At 46.2% G+C, this 21,454-nt stretch overlaps 2 protein-coding genes across 4 annotated transcripts; one reads left to right on the forward strand and one right to left on the reverse strand.

Annotated features, from left to right (window-relative positions):
• Positions 1-10: 10 nt before the first annotated feature.
• Positions 11-7,226, forward strand: SAMD15 (sterile alpha motif domain containing 15). The gene is made up of 3 exons (XM_019478877.2): positions 11-264; positions 1,424-1,522; positions 6,846-7,226. The coding sequence occupies exons 1-3, from the start codon at positions 163-165 to the stop codon at positions 7,137-7,139; spliced, it is 495 nt and encodes a 164-aa protein (XP_019334422.1). The 5' UTR covers positions 11-162; the 3' UTR covers positions 7,140-7,226.
• Positions 5,010-21,412, reverse strand: NOXRED1 (NADP dependent oxidoreductase domain containing 1). Of its 3 annotated transcripts, XM_059723118.1 has the most exons (8): positions 19,751-21,412; positions 18,579-18,758; positions 17,150-17,331; positions 15,514-15,694; positions 13,761-13,915; positions 11,777-11,996; positions 9,016-9,084; positions 5,010-5,484 (listed from the first exon to the last, which is right to left on the reverse strand). In XM_059723118.1, exons 2-8 carry the CDS (start codon positions 18,740-18,742, stop codon positions 5,475-5,477), a joined length of 981 nt encoding a protein of 326 aa, XP_059579101.1. In that variant the 5' UTR covers positions 18,743-18,758; positions 19,751-21,412; the 3' UTR covers positions 5,010-5,474. The 3 variants fall into 3 exon arrangements, with proteins under 3 accessions (XP_059579101.1, XP_019334416.1, XP_019334415.1); XM_019478871.2 differs by lacking the exon at positions 5,010-5,484 and having other exon boundaries at positions 8,737-9,084; XM_019478870.2 differs by lacking the exon at positions 5,010-5,484 and having other exon boundaries at positions 8,737-9,084; positions 18,579-21,412.
• Between the last annotated feature and the right edge of the window lie 42 nt (positions 21,413-21,454).

Here is a 21,454-nt window from a genome sequence, read left to right on the forward strand (position 1 = left end):
GGAGGAGGCGGGGCCGGGCCAGGGACCGCGGCCTAAAGGCGCCCGAGGGCCGGGGGGGGAGGAGAAGGCGGCGACATCATCTCAGGAAGTCCAGATCTCCATGGAAACCGGGTCCGGAAGGACGCGTTACCATGGCGCCAGGGATGGGCCTCGCGGGCCGCGATGGAGCCGGCGCCCGAGCCCGAGCGGGGCCCGAGCTGCCTGGCCTGGAGCCCCCGCGAGGTGGCGGCCTGGGTGGCGCGGCTCGGCTTCCCGCAGTACGAGGTGAGGGCCCGCAGGTCCAGGGAGCCCTGGGGGGCGTGGCTACACGTACATTAACGCACTTTAGTTAATGCACATTAAATCTAGTACTTCCATTGTGAGGTACTAAGAAAATGTGCATTTGCCGCTATCTTAATGAGCATTAACTCAAGGACACACTTTTTAAGTGATGCTTAATGCATATTAACCTATTTTAATGCACATTAACTAAATAGCACAGGGCATGTGTAGAGGAAACAGGGGCTGTAAACTAAAGCGGTGGGTTTTAAAAAACACTGCTTCAATCTGGGGCTGATTAACCTGCCCCGCCCCCCCCATGCACACAGCCTGCTGACTTACCTGCCTCTCCATTGGGGAGGGGAGGGTGAGCTGCCAGTGGGCAGAGCTGCCCCTGGGCTGTTGCAGGGCTGGTGCTTGCCTCTGCTGCAGCAGTGCCCCGCCAGGCAGCACCTGCCCACAGGCACTGGCTCAGGCAGTCCTGGGGGGCACCGCAGCTGCGGAGAGAAACACCAGCCCGCCCCCTGTCCTGCAGCTCAGGCAGGCTCCGTGGGTGGGAGGGAATCGGGCTCGCTGCTTTTCTTGTGTGGAGCTGCTTTCCCGGGCTGGTGCCAGGCTGCCTGCATGGGCTTCCTGCAGAGCCATGGAGCTGCACAGAGCCCAGTGCTTTGCTCCACAGCTGTAGGGGCAGCAAACTAAAACTCCTTGAAGGAGTCATTTAAGGTAAGTTATGCTGCCAAATTTCCTACAGTGGGTGGAATTAATAAGCAATACGCAGCTGAGGCATGCAAACACTGACACTATTAATGTGGTGTAAAAGCATTTAGCCCGCTTTAAAGTGTTGTGCAAACACGCCTCTCGTTTCGTCTACACATGGCCACAGTCTTTTAGTGACACTTTAATCTGCATTAAAATAGGATAGTGCATATTAAGTGTATGTGTAGATGCACCCTGGGGTCCATGCAGGGAGCCCCCCCTTCAGTGGCTCCCTGAAAAGTCCTACAGCAGACAGGCTGGAGCCAGGGGCCACCTGGGCCTGGGCCTGATCCAACCCCTGCCAGAGGTAGGACCAGCCCCCTCCAGTTGTCATTTCCCAGGGGGTTTGGGGTGGGGGTGAGGCTCTGCTCCTGCTCAGGCTGGCAGCACTTCCTGGCTCCCCTGGCAGGACTGCTTCATCGCCAACAGCGTCACAGGCCGCAAGCTGGTCCATGTGCACTGCCGCAGCCTGCCGCAGATGGGCATCACCAATTTCGAGCATATGAAGGTGAGCAGGGCCGTGGTGCCCGTTGTCCCCCTGAGCCGTGTCGCATTCCCTCCCCCCATACACATGCAGACCGGCCCAAGGGAGTGGAGGCTGGGCCGGCAGCAGCACCAGGGACATAAGGGAAGGTACGCCTCAAAGATTTCTCTCCACACCTTTGCGCCCCTCTGAGGCTGTAATGGGAGATCACAACCCAGGCTTGCTCACGGGGCTTCCTCCGCATGCCTGTGTTCCAGCAACAGCGCAGAGAAGCTCGTGGCCCTGAGAATTGCGGCCCAGCTGCGGAGGGACTGCCGGGCTGGTGCTTCATGGCATTGCACAGGTTTGATGCAAGGGACAAGCCTAAGAACTGCCCCACTGGGGTAGAGCAACAGTCCATGTAGCCCAGCAGTTGGCCTCTGACAGTGGCTCTGTTGAAGAGTCCTGAGACCTCACACTGCTCCGTGCTGGTTGTCACCCCATTCCTCCTCCAGCTTTCAAAGGGTTGCTAGAAAGACCTTAAGCCCAGAAGCAGTCCAGCCTGAATGCCATTAGCATGGGACAGTCTCAGGTAAGTGAGCTGAGAAACTTAGGCCCGTGATGATACCAAATGACAATCCCAGGTAAAACCAAAGGTCAAAGGTCATGACTCAGAGCTTCCCTGTTCCCTGCTGGAGTTGTCCACTGGCATTACCCCCTCCCCTCCCCCGAGTCACCAGCACTCTTATATTGAGACATGTCCCAAGCCTAAAGTTACATCCTTGACAGACCTGTTCTCCATAAATTGGTCTAATCCCCTTTTGAAACTGGCTACGCTGTTGGCCTCCACAATGTTCTGTGGCAACTTGTTGCACAAGTTATCATGTGTGGTGTAAAACAGCACTTCTTGTTGTGTATTTTCAAACGTGCCACCTGGTGGTTCCACTGAGTGCCCTCTAATTCTTATCAGTCTTAACAAACAATAGTTTCCTATTCACTTTTTTCCCACTTTCCATGGGCAGTGGCAAGATTGGCGCTACTGCAGCCCCAGGAGGCTCCTAGTGTTACCACCAGGATTTCTTTTTCCAGAAACTCCCAAGGATTCACACAGCCCCTAGTCCAATTTGGTATCAAGTGAACTTTAATAGTAACCCCTAACCTTTATTACAAGTTTCCTCCCTGTAATATGACCTGACAAGTGGTTCCTTCAGATATTACAGCAGCGATCTTCAGTGATACTGGCCTTGGATCCTTTGCTGGATGTGTGGGATGTGTGTTTCTGGATTTCCCATTGTTTGAACAAGAATTCCATGGTTGGCCGTGCCTCCCCAAGGTGACAACATGAACACAACAGTATTCCTTTGTTTGTCCACAACTTTTGTAACTTTCTCACCCCAGATTGTCCAATCCTCAAGTTTCTTACCTCATCCTTTTAGATAAGGTACTCCAATCCTATTCCGGTTTTGCTTTTCTTTCCTTCTAGGGAAACTGCTGTATCTGGTTTGCCTACTGTACCAATCACAACACTCGCTTTTTCTACTGCCTTATAAGGCACTCTGTACAATTTTATTGCTTAGTTCTGGGAAGACTTAAACTCTGGTCAGAAAGCCTTAGCATAACTCAGTTTGCCTGCTACACCAAAGCACCAGGTAAAGCTGCTGGGTCCACCCCAGTGCTGGCCCCAACCTCTCCTACCCACCCAGGATAACCTGCCACGCACCAGAGGGTACATATAGGCATTCCCCAGGGACAACTAGCAACAGCACGAGGTGTGCCACTGCTAGTTGTCCCCAGAGAACCAAACATCCATGCTTGTGTGGGTGCAGCCAAGAAGTCCTAGTCTTTTTAGTTTCTTCTTGTGTGGAACAGTTTTGTACCACCAATCATCCTTGTTGCTCTTCTCTGTACCTTTCATGGGTTTTTTGCATCCTTTTTGAGATGGGGGGTGACCAGAACTGAAGAGGGCCAAGAAGTTTGATCAGCACCTAAATTTCTGGAAGCCCTAGTGAACCTCCAGTTTCTTCTATGTTTGCCCAATCTTAAGTGTGTATATACGGAGAACAAGGAATCTAACTTTCCCTGCTAGAGTTACTGACTATTACTAACTGCATATGCAAAATACCCTAACTAAAGGATCAGTAAAACAGCTAAGAAGAAAGGACCAGAAGGAATTCTGACTTGGAGCTTTAGGAATGGAAAGTACCGAGTATCATTAGAGGTTTCCTTATGCCACCTCCTGTGGAAAGTTCCATGGATGAAAGCAGGTTCCACACCCCGCACTGGTCAGAGCTTTCAGGAGAGCTCTGCGCATGTGTGGAACATGTAGATGCTGTCCAAGAATAAAAATCTGTATTGAGATTATTGAGAGTAACTTCAAAAGCTTTAGGTGGAGGGCAATGACAGAATTGGACAGATGCTGAAGAATTTCAGCACTTTTGTGAGGTCCTTCAAGTCCCATTTTATAAATGTGAAATAGGGGCCCAGAAAACACAATCTGGTCAAAGTCGTGTAGCCACCTGAAACAGACCCAGAAACAGAACATCAGTGTTCAGTCTCTGTATGCTGCTTCAACCACAGGGCCATCCACTGTTCCTCATTTTCAAGGAATGGATGACAAACTAAAGTAATACTTTAAATAATAAGATTTTAACCTTTTTAAATCCCAGAAGGGGAAAATGCAGTAAAAAGGTTTTCTGGTAAGACATTTAAGACAAAGAAAAAGGTTATATTTTCAATGTGCCTAATGAAAATATTTTCTAGAAGAGAAAAGCCCTTTAGAGAATAAAGAGAAAGTACAAAAAGGAGCTAATCATCCAGTTCCTGTTGATTTAAGGAAAGCTGAGTACTTAGTGGTATTTCTTTTCAAAGATACCCTGGCTGAAGTTTTCACATAGGCTGGTGGATAGAAAATGGGGCAGAGGATCTCACAAATTCTGATTCCATGTGACATTGGATGAGTCCTTTAAGATAGGCCTTCCAAAAGTGGGTGCTTTAAACAAAACATTTAGCTTTGTTTTATTAGACATCTAATTATTATTATTGGCCTAAGGTCTAAATGGATTCATAGTGCATTGCAGGGGTGTAGGTTCTAGCTGTGTTGGTCTAAGGACATAGGCAGACAAGGTTCTTTGGGTGAATCTGATATCTTTTATGAGACCAACTTAAATAGTTGGAAAAACATTTTTTTAAAGCAAGCTTTCGGGTTTAAAAACCCTTCGTCAGGCTGAGAAAGTTTCAGCAGTTGGTGTGTGCTCTTCCTGGATGGAATGTGTTTAAGTCATGGTAGGATTAGGTGTTTAAGGCATGGGAGGATCAGCCCTGCCAAAAATCATTTTACTAATTTGGGTGGGTAACTGCAAGCAGTGAAGGTTGAATGGTTGTGCTAGGTAGGACTCTTATTCTAGGATCACATAGAAGTATTGCTTTTTTTGTTGTGAAAAAGAGCTGCCTGACTACATTCTCATAGACTGCAGAGTCTGTGAACTTCCCTTGAGTGCATCAGAAGGCAGGGACTGTTTGTGTAGAGCCATCATAATTTTGCCTTAATTCTTTATTATTTACAGTTGCTTCCTGCTGAAGTCATAAGGTAGATGTTCAAACACTGAGCAGCATGCAAGCTGCAAGAGAGAAAATCTTTCTGCTCCAGGGTGGAGTTGTGAATATTGTGTTCTTTTGGGTGTGTTACTACAGAAAGTATGTGGGCCAACCTTATTCCTGCCTGGCTGAACAGTCCTAAGTCTTTAATTCTAAATGATATTTGCCTTGGGTGGTGGCATGGGGCCAGGCCCACAAACTTTCATGGGATCTATGGCAAGCAAGAGGAAGAAAGGAGAGATCATCACATAATTTTTCAAATGGCAGCCACTTAGCTCTTATAGTCCTGGCAGATACAGCTGCACTCTGCAGGTTGTTATTTGTCCTTCTCTCTCTTACTCTTCAGGTGAAGGTTCCAAATCTTTTACACAGTCATTAAGCTTTGCCCTGCTCCAGTCCCACTTCAGCTGTCTCTGGAATAACACATGGCAGCTGTTTAACAATGCAGAGTCAACATAAACTGTTGTTTGAAATAGGATTAGTTGTCAAATAGCATCTCCAATGGAATATGCTGGAGCAATTCCTTCAGGGACCATTACAGGCTGGGATTTGGCTTTCTGTTTCACTACTTCATGAATTTTAAAAGGAAGGATTTCACAATGTAGAAGTTTGGAGAAGAAGGTCTATGCAGAGTGACATGCACTCCTTGGTAGTATTTTCTGAGGCCTCCAAATGACTTGGAATCCCAATAATTTTCAGTGGAATTTAAGTGCTTTCAAAAATTGCACCTTTTGCCATCACATAAGACAGCTTCTTTTCTAGTAGATACCAGGTGCAGCCTAAATGTAGTACTGCCTGGCACTAGAGAGGCAGGATGAGGTGCTCAGTAGTAAAACATGGGGTGATTGATGGTTTGGTTTATTTTCACCCTGGCCTGGATAAATAGGAAAAAAAATGCCTCAGGACACCCAAATTGCCTTTATAAGTAGGGGTCTACATAAATCACCGGGGGACTTGCCAGTTTTCACAGGTTGATTGTGGTGTACAGTTCCAATTCTGCGATCATTTTGTGGCAGCCCCGCCCCCCAGCACAGACTGGCAGAGAGGCCCTGGGGGGCAGGAGGGATAAGGGGGTGGCCACCATCTTGATTGCTGGCTGCCCATTGTGTGGCCCTGCCCCTCAATACTGATTGACAGAGAGGCCCCAAGGGAAGGAGAGGTAAGGAGGCAGCTGCCATCTTGTATGCAGCCCTTCATGCTGCCCAGCCAGCTGGAGCCTTCCCTTCCCACCAGTGAGGACCAGTGGAGTGAGCATTTTATTTTTATTAAGTTTTTCTCTGTTGTTGATTTCATAGACAATCCTGGATTTTACTGTTTGTGCAAAACTATGAATTAAGTAGGTCCCTATTGATAAATCAGGATGGCCCATTGACATTTGACAGCCATAAACTTAACAAACCTTGCCAATTCTTCTGTAGTAGACAAAACAGCATGAAGTTCATTCCTCTAGAACTGTGTTTGCTCTGCAAATGCCAATAGGCATCAAAGAAACCAACCAACAGCCACTTGTGGCACTTTAGGCAGCAGATCTCACTCAAACAGATGGAATAAACCTGTGAGATTATCAGAATTTATTCTTCCATTGGCACTCTCCTAATCTCACCTGCACGCCGGGTTCCTTGTTTGCTTACTTTCAGAGCATGAAGGGGAATTGTTATCAAATCAGAATGTGTAGGAGTCCCTGTCAGCACTACTGGGCAGTACACATAGTTTTTCTGCTTTAGCCACTGCCCCAAGGTCAGGATCCCTGATGTTCCAAATTCTTGCATTTCAGGAGATTTCAAGGCATGTGCGGGAACTGTTGGGGATTACAGAGCCTCTCTGGAGCAGAAGCATTGCCCTCCCCTACAGGGACAACATGGGCTTGTTTCTAGAGCACAAAGCCCCAACTGGCAAGACAGCAGATGCCCTCACCTTCTCCAAGTTTGTTCATGAAGCAGGACTGAAACCATATGCCATAACTATGTCTTTGCAAAAAGCCCAAACTGATCTGAACACAGACAATCTCACCATTTCCCCGTGCATCCAAGAAGCAAAAACAGAGCCACATGCTATAATTCCACTCTGAAAAACAGATCAAGCTACTGGACAAACTGATTCTTTTGCTGCGTCTCTGGCTGTCCCACTTTCTTCATATTAAAGAAAAGGTGCTTTACTGCTCTTGTTTAGTGTGCACACTGTGCTCAGCCATGTGTAGTCCTTTCCCTGAAGAGCTTGCATATAAACATTTGTCCCTAGAGAAGCACCTTTGGGACACTGCCAGGCACTGAACTCATTGTCCTCAGTTCAGTGTTGTGATTCTAAAATTCCTCCACCACCCTACACATGTACTTGAAAGAGTTATAAATGGCACAGTTGGTGCAAGCAGCAGTGAATAATAAGGGAGCTGAGAGCTAGAAGTCAAGAATATTATAACTGAGACTGAAGAGAGAATGTTAGGAGTGAGAATTGATTTGATGGACTGGGCAGGATACTAGGGCATCACCCTTGTTTGGGAGAAAAGCATTGGGCAATCTTTTATGCAAGTGAGCCTTGCAATGTAAATCACAGTCTTACAAGTAGCACCTTCTGCACCAAAGTACTACATTGCATGTTGGTTTAGTCTTGATCCAAAGGAAAAAGTATTCCTGACTGAATCATCATCAGCAGGGGTTTATTTGAGAAACACTCCCCTTCCCCCTCTCCACACCCCCCAGCCAAATAATGAACAACCTAATCCCACTTAATTTGAGAGATTTGATTAGATTAAAATCCATGTGGGTTGGGACTGCAGCCATTAAAAGATCCTAAACTGCTTCTACAGAGAAAAATCCAGCAGTTTAATTGAACTGAGGGATTAGGACAAGATGACATTTAAGTATTGGTTTATTACTCAGGTTGTCAACCCGGGGTATTTGAGAAGGCCATAGGTGTTATGTGCAGGTGGGCGGGGATGGAGCGCCACCATGCACCATCCTGCACTGCTGCCCAGCCGGACGCAGGGAGTGAGGAAGCTTGCACGCGGCAGCTACTGACACTCCGTGTTCAGCTGCGTGCCGCCACCCCTCCCTCCCCTGCTCCACCACCGGGTGTACACTGCTCCATGTCCAGCCACCGGGGGTACACTGATCCAAAAATGTTGAAACCTCCTGGTTTATTAGACAACCAAGAGGTGTCAGGAACTCTCAGATGCAAACACTATTTTGTACTAAGGTCGCTAATCCACAGTGTTGTTCTAAGCATTTAAAGAGCAAGCAAAACTTGCCATTTTCTATTTTTTCCTTATCCTGTTTACTCTTGAGTTAAAGGACTGTTCAGTAATAGTCCTGGTCATCAGCTAACTGATTCTAGTGCATTTTTTATAACCAGCCTTAACCTGGGACTACTAAAAGTAAAAATCAAATATCCCAAACTAACGTTCTGTGAGATTGTTGCCATAACCTCTGCAAACCAGGGAAGACTAAAGGATGGGAAGCTTTCAGGTGCTTCAGAACTCGGGTAAGAAAGTTGCTCAGTCTCCCTTTAATTTGACCCTTTTTTGCAGCGGTCTGTGCCAAGGGTGACAGTCAAGCCAAAGTTATTTGCTATACCAGTCTTATTCTTTCTGCAGAATCCTCACTATAGTTCCTCTAGCACACACAAAAATGGGATGGATTTCTGCAGTGGAAACTGATAAGAAAAGGGTATTAATCTCCATAACAATTCTCTTTAGTAAGAAAATTTAACAAAGCAGCCCCATCCATAGAGGGTTGGTTCTACTTTACGAAGTTTCAAAATCAGCGTGAGGAACTTCCTCCAGGCTTTCTGTGCCAGTCACATCCAAAGCGGTCATAGTGGACATTGATTCATGACAGGTCACCATACTGGGATCTGCTGTGGCAGGACAAAGAGACATCCTGCTGTCAGTGTGGGCTTCAAATGAGGCATGATATAGCTGGGCAAGGTGGTTCTGGAGATGCACACACCTTGCTAGGAGCTGGCCAAAGGGGGTCTCCTTCAGTTGTACAGTTGTCAGGTCAAACCAGGGAAAGGTGCTGGGAAAAGAAAACAGGCTTTATTATTTATATGTCAGCAACTATCACCACTGTCAGCACCCAGAGGTATGATTTAACAAATAAACATCCTTTAAGCTATGCACTTTTTCTTAGCCCTTTGAGAAAGCAACAAGATTCAGGAAGTTGTGGTCTTTGGACACCACCAGTTCAAATGAGAAGATTTTGCATAAATGGGAGCTAATGGGCTTACAACATGAAACAATGTACAAGCATATTCATCATACAGGTCCCACAGCAAGGATGCTACTGCCTTGGGTCTTGTAAGAACCAGCTTTTCTTGTGCTATACCTAATCCAATGGGGTCCTGATCCTGACTAGGGAATCTGGAAGGTTCTTTAATATGGTTAATATAACAATTATACAGAAAACAGAATTAGTAGGGACTGGATGGCTTAGGAACCAATGATGAGTTTTAGAGATTTTAATTGCTAGTAAACAGTTCCAAGCAATCTTTCATCTGTGGTGACCAAAAGCTACTTTTACCTAATAGTTACTACATCAGAAAAAGCACCCCACACATTAGACTCCTTTGCTGTGGTCCAAGGAGAGGGGGCTGCCGTTGGAAAAGCCCTGAAGACTGTACTTGCAATTCCTGAAGATGATCCCAGCAGAGTACAATCCAGACAATCCGCTTTTCTCTGGGTAATAAACCCAGCATTCCACAGAATCAGTGTCTCTTAAATTGGTAACTTCCATCCGTATTAAATTTAATTCATTTTTTTAAAGGAGAATTGGTGCAACCATGGAACTTCTGGTCTACCTACACACAAAAGGTTGAAACCTAAATAGACAGTGAGACAGCTGTCCTTCTTTAGGGCACTGCCTGTGGGTTACAAGGCACTAATATTTGTTAACAAAAGGAGCTCCATATCCCCTTCTATGAATCAGTTTTAAAAGACAGAGAAGGGAAAGGTTCTAAAAAATAGAGGAAATCTACGGCAAGGGGACCCTTTAAGCTCTTCACTGGAGTCTGGTTGCTTGGGAGTGATAAAGGAAGTTCATCGTTTCATCCAAAACCAACAATAGCTTTGCAGTGGTGTTGGTTTGTCTAGATAAGAGGGGTGATGCAGGGAGGAATTACTTCCTCCTTCAGGCTCCTATTGAAGACATCCTGCTATAAGATAAGAGGGGAAAGAACAGGAAGTCTGTTCCATGATAAATGGTATAAATAAGGCAAGTCAGGCACTCCTCTCTTTTGTACAAGAACAATGTGATGTTCAAGGACATTGAAAGATTCCAAATTTCAAAACGAGAAAAGGATTTTTTAGCATGGTAAGTAATTAGTTCACTGCTACCAGATAAGCTCTAGGCCAAGAGCATAGTAGGATTCAAACTAGGACTGAACATTTAGGTAGATAATAAGAACTGATGCAGTTATATTACACATACAGATTTTTATAAAGGATATTATCCTTCCTGGGTCAGTACAGAAGCCAAGCACTAAGAGGTAAGGAAGAAAAATTCCCTACAGGCAGATTAGTCTCTGTGACCGGGGTAGGCAATTATTTTGGGCAGAGGGCCGCTTACTGAGTTTTGGCAAGCCATCGAGGGCTGCATGACAGGCAGCCAAGGGCAGATGAATATTAATTTTCTAAATTTTTTAGGGGCCCCGCGGGCCAGATAGAATGGCCTGGCAGGCTACATCCGGCCCCCAGGCCGCATTTTGCCCACCCCTGCTCTATGAGGTTTCTTACTGCTGGCCACTGTCAGAGACGTACCTAGTTTGTTCTGGGACAATGGGCCTAGACCCAGTAGAAGCTAAAAGCCCCACCTCAAATGGCTAGAGGGAGGCCATTAAGCACAGAACTTATGGGACAAAAACAAATGAGAAAACAGGAATAGGAGTATGGGTTATAAGTCAATAGCTAGGGTGTGTAGAGAAGACACCAAGCAGAGAACTCTGGTTGGCACCCACTGTCCTTTGAATGTAGTTAGGGAGCCATTTGGACACCTCCCAGTAAAACTCTTCTTGAAGATGTTCCTGGACAAGGAAAACAGCTCCACAGCTGTCTTCCTTTTCCTTGTCCAGGCACACCTTCAAAAAAAGTTTTACTGGATGGTGTCCAAATGGCTCCCTAAATACACTCTGGATTCGCTCCAACCAGTATCTCCTTCCTAGTCTGGTTGATGGATTCTCTGGAGCTACAGCTGGAGTCTTCAGAGACAGGAGACTGGACTACAGGGACTGCTGATCTGGCCTGGTCTCATTTTTTATGCGTCCTGGTCTTATTTAGCTAGACTGCACCAGTGCCACAAGTCCTGTGCCCCTGCATGTAGCAGATTCTTATATCTGAAAGAGCAGTTCATTCTGATAAGAATAGGAGGAGCTCAGGATAAGATGCCAGGATATTCATGGCATGGATTTAGACTCTGACAGCTGCCAATATGCTGGGTTGTGGGTTGATGTCTATGTCTTGATACAGTGGGTAACATTTTCAATAGTAGCTCCCATTATTTTCATAATGAGGCATTTGGGAGTCAAGTCTCTTCAAGAGACACTGGAATTTAGGTCAGATTTTAAAGTTGAACCTTTCACTGATGCTTCACACTGGAGTCATGTACACCACAGTGTTCTTCTTATGCCATCAGAAGAGTCCTCCTTTCAAACCAGGGGATATGACAAACACTCAGAGACCATCCAGCCATCTTTGAATTTTGACACCTTACTTACTCTTGTTGAGTCAGGGAGGCAGCAAAGGTTTGGTTGACAAAGCTCCCACACACAAACAAGGGGCAAGTCTCTTTCTCCATACAGACATGGCAGGGCTCAGAAAAGCATACACTATTGAGTAACTTCAATGTCTCCTGGTGGGACAGGTGCTGCCACATGCAACTGTTCAGGGCTGCGTAGAAAACAGCTTCCAACCACTTAGCACTGACAGTGACTTTCCCTGCACAATATACCAGAGAACAAATTACATTTACAACTGTATATGCAAATGTGAAGGAAATAGACCTTTTACCCTCCCCTCCTGTTCACTACCAGGAAAAGCCCCAGCAACTACAATGGGCTTATTTACAAAGGTCAAACATAGATGAGGGTTTGAACAAAAAGGGATTGGACAAATTCTTGGAGGAAAGGGGCATCAGTAGCTATTGAGAACAGGAGTTAGGGATACAGCCTCTGAATCAGAACTTCCTAGACCTTGAATGCTGGAAGCTGCAAGTGAGAGAGGAACAGTGGAAAAAACCCTAGCCATATCCAGTTCCCTCTCCCTTTCAACATCCACTGTCTGCTGCTGTGCAACACAGGATGCTGGGCTAGATGGACCTGTAGTCAGACCCACTAAATAGCAATTCTTATATTCTTATGAGGAGACTAGCCAATTGCCTGTCAAGAATGACATGGGGAGGGGGCAGGGGGGGACAGAGGCCTGGGCTGTTCCCTGGCTCCCCGCTGCTGCTTCAGGCCAGGGCCAGAGTTGGGGCCATTACCCCTGAGACAGCCAATCAGAGCACAAATAAAGTGTTACAGACAGACTAAGGCTTTTATAATATTAGAATCCTCAAATCTAGTACAGACCAGTAATAGAGTTATAAGTAGTGATAAGGGTGATAAGAATCCTCTAGCTCATTTCAGCTACAAGACTCCACTGAATATAAAGCAACTACGTAGCCACATTAACTGAATTGGAACAGGACGGTTTAACAGTGGCCAACAATACTATTTAGGACAGGAAGTTAAACAAGTAAAACCATGGAAGAAGCTAGGGTAGCAGAAGACAATTCCCACATTGAAATTTAATCATGGCAGACATGCAAGAATTGACTCGTGCAGGAAGGAAGAAAGAAAGTGCTAGTAAGGACTTGGACCAGTGATTCTCAACCAGGCTGCTGTGCCTCCAGTTACTTTGAATGGTGCCACAAAATGTGAGGAAATAAGTGAGGTGTGAGGAGATAAGCAGATAAAAGTGCAGACTCAGGCTTGTTCCTGCTTGGCCAGTCCCCAACTTCCACACTGCCTGGTCCCTCTGCAGGAAGTAAGCACTATCATATATAATTTGCTTCTGAAATTGGTTGCCACTCAATTCACAAACATTATGGAGGTGCTTCAAGTCCAGTGACAAGTGCCTTGAGTCCAGAAAATTTGACCTAAACCTTATATATGCATATAAGGAAGGCCTCTTATCCACAGCTTGTGGCTTTACTATCTCTGGAACCTGAAGTTACTGCTAGCTCACCAAAGGCAATTACAACTCCAAAAAGAGTTATAAAACACACACAATGTGCATAGCACACATGGAGAGGCCTTCTCTCCAGTAATGGTCCTGATTGTAACCACGTGGCCTAGAGCACCAAGCTCTCTAAGAGACACTAGAGATGGGGTCACTTTGCACTTTGCCCATCCATTTGCAATGCCTGACTGTTCCCCACTTATCTTAATTCAGTGCTTTGTCCAGTCTAACTTAAAATAGCTAGTGACAAGGCTTCCCACGCTTTTATTATTAGGAGGTTCTGCTTTCACACACTGCATTTCTAAACAGTTACTCAGAACTACTCAGACAGCACAGAAGACGAACAGCTGTTACTCTATACATAATCTTGCTGCTGAATTGTACTGGGGTAGGACAGAATCAGAGTAGCTTTAGTTTCAGGCAAAGACACTGCTTCCAGCACCACAGGAAAATGACTAGAAAGGGAAGAAAGCCACATACCCTTAGGACTACCAGGACAGGTTGCCTTCACAACAGCAGGGTCTTGAAGAGCAGCTGTGATTGTCCCATTAGGCCTCCATTCATTTGTAAAGTTGTGGCTTGCACACTGGTACTGTGGCCTCACAATGGCACTGTAGGAAAGGAGTTGCTTCAGCCTGAAAGCAAAGTCAGCAACAGAAAGATTACACTAAGGGAGAGGAAGGCCAGAGAATGAATGTGCATGTCTACAGACACCTTTCAGCCCAAAGTGCTTTCCATCCTCTTCACATACAGCATCACGAAGACCCAGCCACTGCTGAATTCCAACTTCTAGCTAGGAGAAGAGAGATATTCACAATATCAATGTAGCCCAGCATTTAAACACCCTTTCATCTGCTGTAAGCGAAAGTAAAAATATGGATTTTACAACACAGTCTGAAGGTCAACAGACTTTAGTTCTTCCTTCCTTCCCTAGAGTTCAAATCTGGGCACAGGCAGTAAACTTGAATGTTAATGTGGATTAAGATCAGGTACGAATTGGAGGCACAATAGCTGTTCCCAAATAGCTACATGTGTGCTTATGCTGACACTTTCAAGATTGGTTAAGTTAAATGGCAACAAGGTGCCAGGGTAAGTATTTCTACATAAGGATTTATTTGGGAACAATGCATCAGAAACAACTATGTGTAGTCCCCCTACTTTAGTAAACACTCATGTCTGTATAATAAAATACCAAGAGGAGGGCTGGATTGCTTAGGGCATTAGGGGACAGCTTTTTTGGCAAGTGTGCTACAAATGAGCCCCACACCCAAGTGCCCCTTTCTCCTGCCCAGTCTGCTGCTCTGCTTTCTGCTCCTTGGCCAATCTGTTTCTCTGCTTTCTGCTCCCTGCTCTATCTGCCACTGTGCTGCCTATCCCTTCCTCAGTCTGCCATGTGCCCCACACCCCAGCTACCTGTGCTAAAAGTTGGTCCATACCATGGGTTGGTCACCCCTGGCGTAAAAGATCAGAACTGGCATGTGGAATTTCTCACTGCTTGCACTGAGATTGCTGCTGATTCAGACGCAGCCCAGTCCTAGAGACTGAAATCCTAGAGATCGCAGCCCAGTCCTAGATATCACACACTACCCACCATGTTTTTCACATCTGATGGCTGTTCAGTGCCCTCTGTAAAAACAAGGGACTCTCAGCATTGTTCCAAGTGGAGATGTGTTTCAAGAGCCACATCACAGCTGGTCCTTTGTTAGCTAGCTCAACAAAGAGGTAAAAAACTGAAAGGGCCAGAGACTAAGCTAACCTCGCCAGCATGGCCAATCTTAAGCAGTCAAAAACCCTTGGACCAGAATTCCCTTATCTTTTTTTTTTTTTTTAATATGGAAAGCATGCATATGCCTATCTAACATGCCTATATAGACATAGAAACATGCACACACTCAATGCCTTCTGGGTTCTGAGTCTTTTAAGGTACCTGCTCACATTTTCAAGCTTCTCTGTGCTATGAGGGATAGACAATTGCTTCGAAATATAAGCAGAAATATGCACAAATTCACCTGATGCCAGCAGGTAGGCCTTTAGGGAACCTACCAAATATTATAAGACTCTCAACAAAGTCTTACAATAAAATTGTGAAAGTTGGCAACTCCACCATCCCCACTCTGGGCCAAATACATTAGACAGCAGCACCACAGAGAAAACTTGCATTGTGCTTGCCTGTGACACAAAACTTGTGGGATTTAATTTCCTGGCTTGCCAAACTGAAGTAAATCAATATTACCTGGGAACAGGAACAGCACTGACTAGGCTGTACACAAGGCAGGGTTCACGGAGTGCAGCACGTATTCCTGAGCAGACATGCAGCAAGTGAGATGGCAGGCAACAAAGGAATACAACATCTGCCCAGGACACCAGCTGGCCATTGTCATAAAAGCATTCGACCCCCAGCTGCTGGAGCTCTGCTAAACACAAGCAAATAGACAAGGGAATCACCAGCTCAGAACCCAGGCTCTGCAGATGGGCAGTCTGGTGTGAGGTGTGCCCTGGGGAGAAGGTGAATCACCCACCTCAGACTGGGACAGTCCTTCTCCCAGGGGACCTTCACAACTTAATCAGAAGCTGTCCATTAACATTATTTCCATAAGATGTGAGGCACTCAGGCTATAAGGGAATTAAACCTCCCTGCCCAGAAGAAATATGGAGAAAATTCAAATGGCTGGCACTGTTTCATGAATATTAATTTAAAGCTTTAACTGGAAAAAAAAAAAAACGAAACCAAAAAAACCTCTGGGTCTGGCTGGTTTTCAAGATCCATAAAAAGCCCTTTAATGGCTCCCCTTCCCATATCCTCTGGAGATAATTACAAAAAGGATTCCAGTGTCCTGGTCATCTCCCTAGAGAAGAGTTATCTTCAGCTCATCTTGTTTTACATAACACTTATATGACAACTGACATTTTGCATGCATTTTATACCTATACTAAACTCCCTAGTCCACTCCTTTCACTTGGTATTTCACCATTTCAGAATGAAGAGAGGGGCAGCCTGACCCTGCAATGAAAGTTTGAGGAGAGGGTCCCAGGCTGGTTATTTTTCCATGTCACCATTGCTGTTGGCTCAGAGAGCTGTTCCATCCATTTAGTGAACTTTTAACACGTTGATGTTTCAACCACTGATGAGTGACTTGAAAAATTACTGAGAAGAATTCATAAAACAGCAATAAAAATGGTTAAGAGTCTGTTGGGACTGAATTAAGAGGCAAGATTAAGTGAGAAAATGGTGCACTGCTTAATCAAATGATGGCTAAAGTGGGCAAGGGAATAACTGTCTATACATATTTGAAGGCTGGAGAGAGATGAGTGGTTCAGGGTGCTTTAAGGAGATCTGAGAGGCATAATGGAGTGAAATTACAGAAGGAGGAAAATACTGATCTTCACCAAGGAATATTTCTTAATACTGAAACAGCTTTCAAAGGAAAAGTGAAGTAAAGCCAGAGTGGGATGTGGTTGGTCAAATATACTGCATCAAAATTGTGGGAAAGGCTTTGGGTTAAAAGAATAGAGTCATCTGCTTTCCACTAAGAAAAAAAAAACCTGAGTTAATATTTTTGTCTAAAAGTGAATGTTTTCTATGGAAACAATAATTTTGGAGCCATCTCTACTTGGGATGGTGCAAACGAGAGCAGGCTGGGCCTGAAAGAATATGAAATATTCACCATTCTGAAATGGTGAAATACCAAGTGAAATGAGCGGACTGGGGAGTGTAATATAGGTGTGGGATGTTTCCTGCTTGGTGCAGGGGGCTGGACCTGGTGATCTTCCGAGGTCCCTTCTGGCCTTAGTGTATTCATAGATTGTAAGTCAGTCACAGTGACAGTGCTGCCTTTCCCAATCCAGTCCCCCGGTACGCTGGCTCTTACACAAAATCTCCGGCCTCCTGGTGGAGATATGGATGTTCTGTGCTGTGATGCCACTTAGATCCAGCAGTGCCCTGACCAGCTGTTTCCCAATGTGTCCTCCACCAATAATCCCAACCTTCAGGCTGTTGCAACCTATGGATTCTATGGCAGCAGTCTGTGGAGACTTCTCACTCCATTCTTGTCTGAGAAGGGATACACAAAGAGTTGGCATCAACCCAACATAAACCTACACACCCCCATTACCCTCAGAACCTGGAACCACAGTCCTTCTTAGAAAGAAACTGTTGTCCAGAGTGTTCCTGAAAGGGGTTTAGACTTGTTCTGTGTTTTAAGGTGTTGGTCCCACTTGTTCATTCCTAGTTCTCAAACTAGCAGTGGTCACCCCAAACTCAGACTCTCTCCATCATTTACCATTCACAGTGATTGCCATCTAATACACATTCACAACCTAATCCATTGCCAGGTGCCTTTGTAAACACCTCTTAATCCTGCCCCACCCACCTTTTAATTCCACCATTCAGCTACCAGACCTTATCACGGGCCCTCTTCAAATGCCTGTTAAGAAAACGAGTCTTACAGTGTCTATAGGACAGTGACTAAACTGGACTCTAGGGCACTGAGCTGGTGTGGATTCCAGAGCCAAGTGGCCTTTGTACAGGATGGTCTGCCAGCAGCGCCCTCCTTTTCTTAATCGAGGAGGCTAAATCTCAATTTTCCCTGTTTATCGCATCTGCAGTAAAGTGGCCCAAACCACTTAGGCATTTAAGCCTTTACTGGGCAATTCCACCCAGAAGCCCACAGGCAGCTGGAACAGATCCCAGAACTGCAGCGTTATCGCACCCTACCCACCATATTCTGAACTAGCTTTACCTTCTGGCTGGTTACAAAGCATAAGTCCTTAGTCTAACCTCAAAAGAGGCCTGAATAAACTTGAGCAAGGGTCATCTCTCAAAGGAATAGTTACCCATATTTTACTGAGTACAGATGAGAAATGGGAGGAGTTTATTAAATTAGGATTAGGATAAACATCCTTTGTTTGACCTGGGCAGACAATACCCAAGATATAGCAGTGCTTTCTGATGGCTATGCCTTTGCCTGTGTTGAATCAGCTTGACAATCTTGGTCTATGATTTCTAATGGGCAGGGCCTTGCATCAAAGTTTAGCACCATGTGATGTCTGGCACCTTGTTGACAATTTTAACTGAGAAGCTAAAGACTGACCAGGTAAGGAGCTGTCCTTTCAACCCCAGAGCTGAGTTTCCACCAGGAGACAGCTGACATCTGTTGGCAAGGGGAGAGTCTGCCTCACTACTGCCTAGGGCACCCTTTTTCTGGCAGTAAACAGGCTTTCAGTCTCTAGGCCTGACAAGCCAACACTTTTCACCAGCACTAATAAATACCAAGGGAAGAATGCTCATTTCTGCCTTACCTGATAGTGTTGAGTAGCTTGCAGAAGAAGACAGCATGGGCACATGCATTTACCACCAACCCCTTAGAACGGCATCTCAAATTTAGCAGCAAGGGCTGCTCACTCTCTCCTGCCACATGTTCAAGTTGAAAGGACTTCAGATTCACTGTAACATCTGACATCATAGCTCAGAACAAGAACCTTCAGCAAGAAGCAGCAGTTAGAAGAGCAGCACAGCATCCAGCTGTTAGACATTGCAGTCAATCCCTAGCTCCTGATATAGCCTGCCACACAGTTCAGTCTGAGATGAAAATAGAGCAGTGGATGCTAGGACTATTATTTCCATGGAGCTGCACACCTCCATGTTGGAGAGGCTGGAAGCTTCTACCTACCCACAGCTAAATCTCATAAAATGGAGCAGCCAGCAAGCTGCACAGCACTTGGTCAGGTAGATTTTGAGTCCCTCATGGTCTTGGTAATGTGGAAACCAAAGCTGAGGCAAGAGGCTTTGGTTTCCATCTGCACATCTACATTTTCACCTTACCACTGGCTTCAGTTTTACCAGCACTGTGCACGCCCAGCCTTTTTTCCTCCCAGGGAATGCACATTTTTCTTCCCTCCTTGTGCATTTATCATGATTGCTCTATAACCACCTCCAGCATGGGCCGTTCAGCTTTCCTATATCAGAATACAGCCCCACAGCTTTGTGACCTGGAATCACAACATCACAAGACATACACGCAGCTCTCACTAGAGTGTTCTGCAGTGAGACTGCAATGTTGCATCACAAAGGACACTGTCCTAAAATTGGGAGTTAGTTCAGAGTATACTCAGCTCCAATATGTTTCAGGACCAAGTTCATACAGGAGAGTCACCATTTCACCTGGTCCAGAGTTGAGATGGAGTTAAACAGCCTCTGCCAGGTAGACAAGTGCTGTAAGAAGCAGAGCTGATTACATACTGCACCAGTTGACCTAACACAAGGCTAATCCATCATTCTGACTAGGGAGGGCTGGAGTCTGACATTACTTGTTTGATATTCTGATTTCTACACATCCTTTCCCAGCATCTGATGAAGTAAGCTTCAGCTCTCACAAGCTTGTACTATATACCCTGGTGTCTGTTTTAATTAGTCTGTAAGGTGCAAATCTACCCTGACTTCTACTGGATTTGAGATTAACGAAGCTACTTACTCATTATTCAGTTGGCTAGTGGGGCAGTGCAGACCAAGCTAAGGTACTTCCATGCTCTTCACAAGGGCTGGTCTTCAACCATGCGTAGCATAGGCTGGTCCTGAAGACTGCACTGGCTACATGGAGAGAATACAGCCAGGCAGGGCTTTCTTACTCAGGCACAGTTCTTGCCCTCTAGCCACAGCAGTCTCCATAGCTCTTACATGAGCCCCCATCTGCATTCACACTAATGCCAATAGGCTGTGAGTTTGGTCCTGAGGCCTTCACTCCCCCAAGTGGCCCTGTTGGCCCCAGTGCTGACCCGGGAGGTAGGGAATGATCAGGTGAGGAAGTGTTGTGGGGCAGAGCCACTGGAAGCCCAGGACCGCTGCAGGCTTCCGGCTGTCAGAAGTTCGGTCCCAGGCCTGCCCCAGCTGAAGTGCTACTGGCAGCAGGAGCTGGACCCCCCCTACCTGCAGCACAGCTACAGAACAGTCCCAACCGCCACCTGGATCGCGCACCTGCCCAAGCTGCTGAGCCACTTGCAGTCCCTCCGTGCTGTACTCCCTCACCCCAGACTCCAGCTTCCGCAGTGGCCGGTGACACCCATTTTGGGGCCCAGCCAATTCAAGCCTAACAGTGGTGTTGTCATGGTGATTGCTTAGCTACCAGATGTCCCTGAAGGAATCTTGTATACACCAAAGATGAATCCAGAGCCCTGATCCTTAAAGGGCCAGCACCACATTTCACAACCCCCAGGGATGGAGAGAACGTGGCATTTAGAGAGGAATCATGAGCGCCCCTCGACACACGTCACTCCCACCATGGATCAAATTAGCTTCAACAGGCACAGGCTGTTTTGCCAGGTGTGGCTGCCATCTGGACAGCTAGGTCAGGTGAGGAAGTGTTGCAGGAGATCTTATTTCACCCAGTAGGCACCTAAGTGCAATTCTATTCCACTCTGAGCAAACTCCTGAAAAACCATCGCTTTTAAAGGTGTATGGATCCAGGTCCTCCCCCTCGCAGCTTTAGGTGATGGACTCCTAAGGCTGAGATGAAGTAGTGTTTTCAGGATGGAACAGATCACAGATTGGCATTGAAGTGCCACTTTAATGCCTAGTGGGGGAGTAGGATCTGGCCCTGGCTACATGTAAGCAATACTCACTGCCACAACCCAAGCCCTAGGGCTTGCAGGTGATGGGCACAGCTCCTTGTAGAGCTTACAAACAAACCCTGAGGCAGGCAAAGAGGCTGTTTTTTCAGAAAACCCTTATGAAGGCTCGTTTTGGAACACTGGAGGAGCCCCAAAGTATCTTCTGGGTTCCTTTATGAGTATATTCAGCTCCCAGTGCCAGGTGGCTGCAGCCTCCAAGCAGCTATCAGCAACCAAGCACATCCTGCCCCTCTTCTGAATGCCACGGCTCAGTATTTAGTTCTCCAGAACTGCATTTTGAGCAAAGAGGAGGAAGCACAGGTGGGGAGAGGGTGGCTCTGAAGCCCAATTCTGTCCTCAGACTTTCATATGGCCTCTATTGGCTTGAGTAGCCCCATTTTTCTGCTGAGACCTCCCCAGCAGCACTCACAGTCAAACATATCTGCAGGGAGATCATATGGATAATCCTCTCCTTAAGGACAAAGCTGCTCCCAGTCCCATTCACTGTGGCCCTGGGGATAGAGGCATCGCCTGTGCCCACCTTACAGGACGTAGGAAAACTTCCTCCTGCT

This window comes from Alligator mississippiensis, chromosome 2 (assembly GCF_030867095.1).
Source record: "Alligator mississippiensis isolate rAllMis1 chromosome 2, rAllMis1, whole genome shotgun sequence".
In the NCBI taxonomy this organism is placed as follows: Eukaryota; Metazoa; Chordata; order Crocodylia; family Alligatoridae; genus Alligator; species Alligator mississippiensis.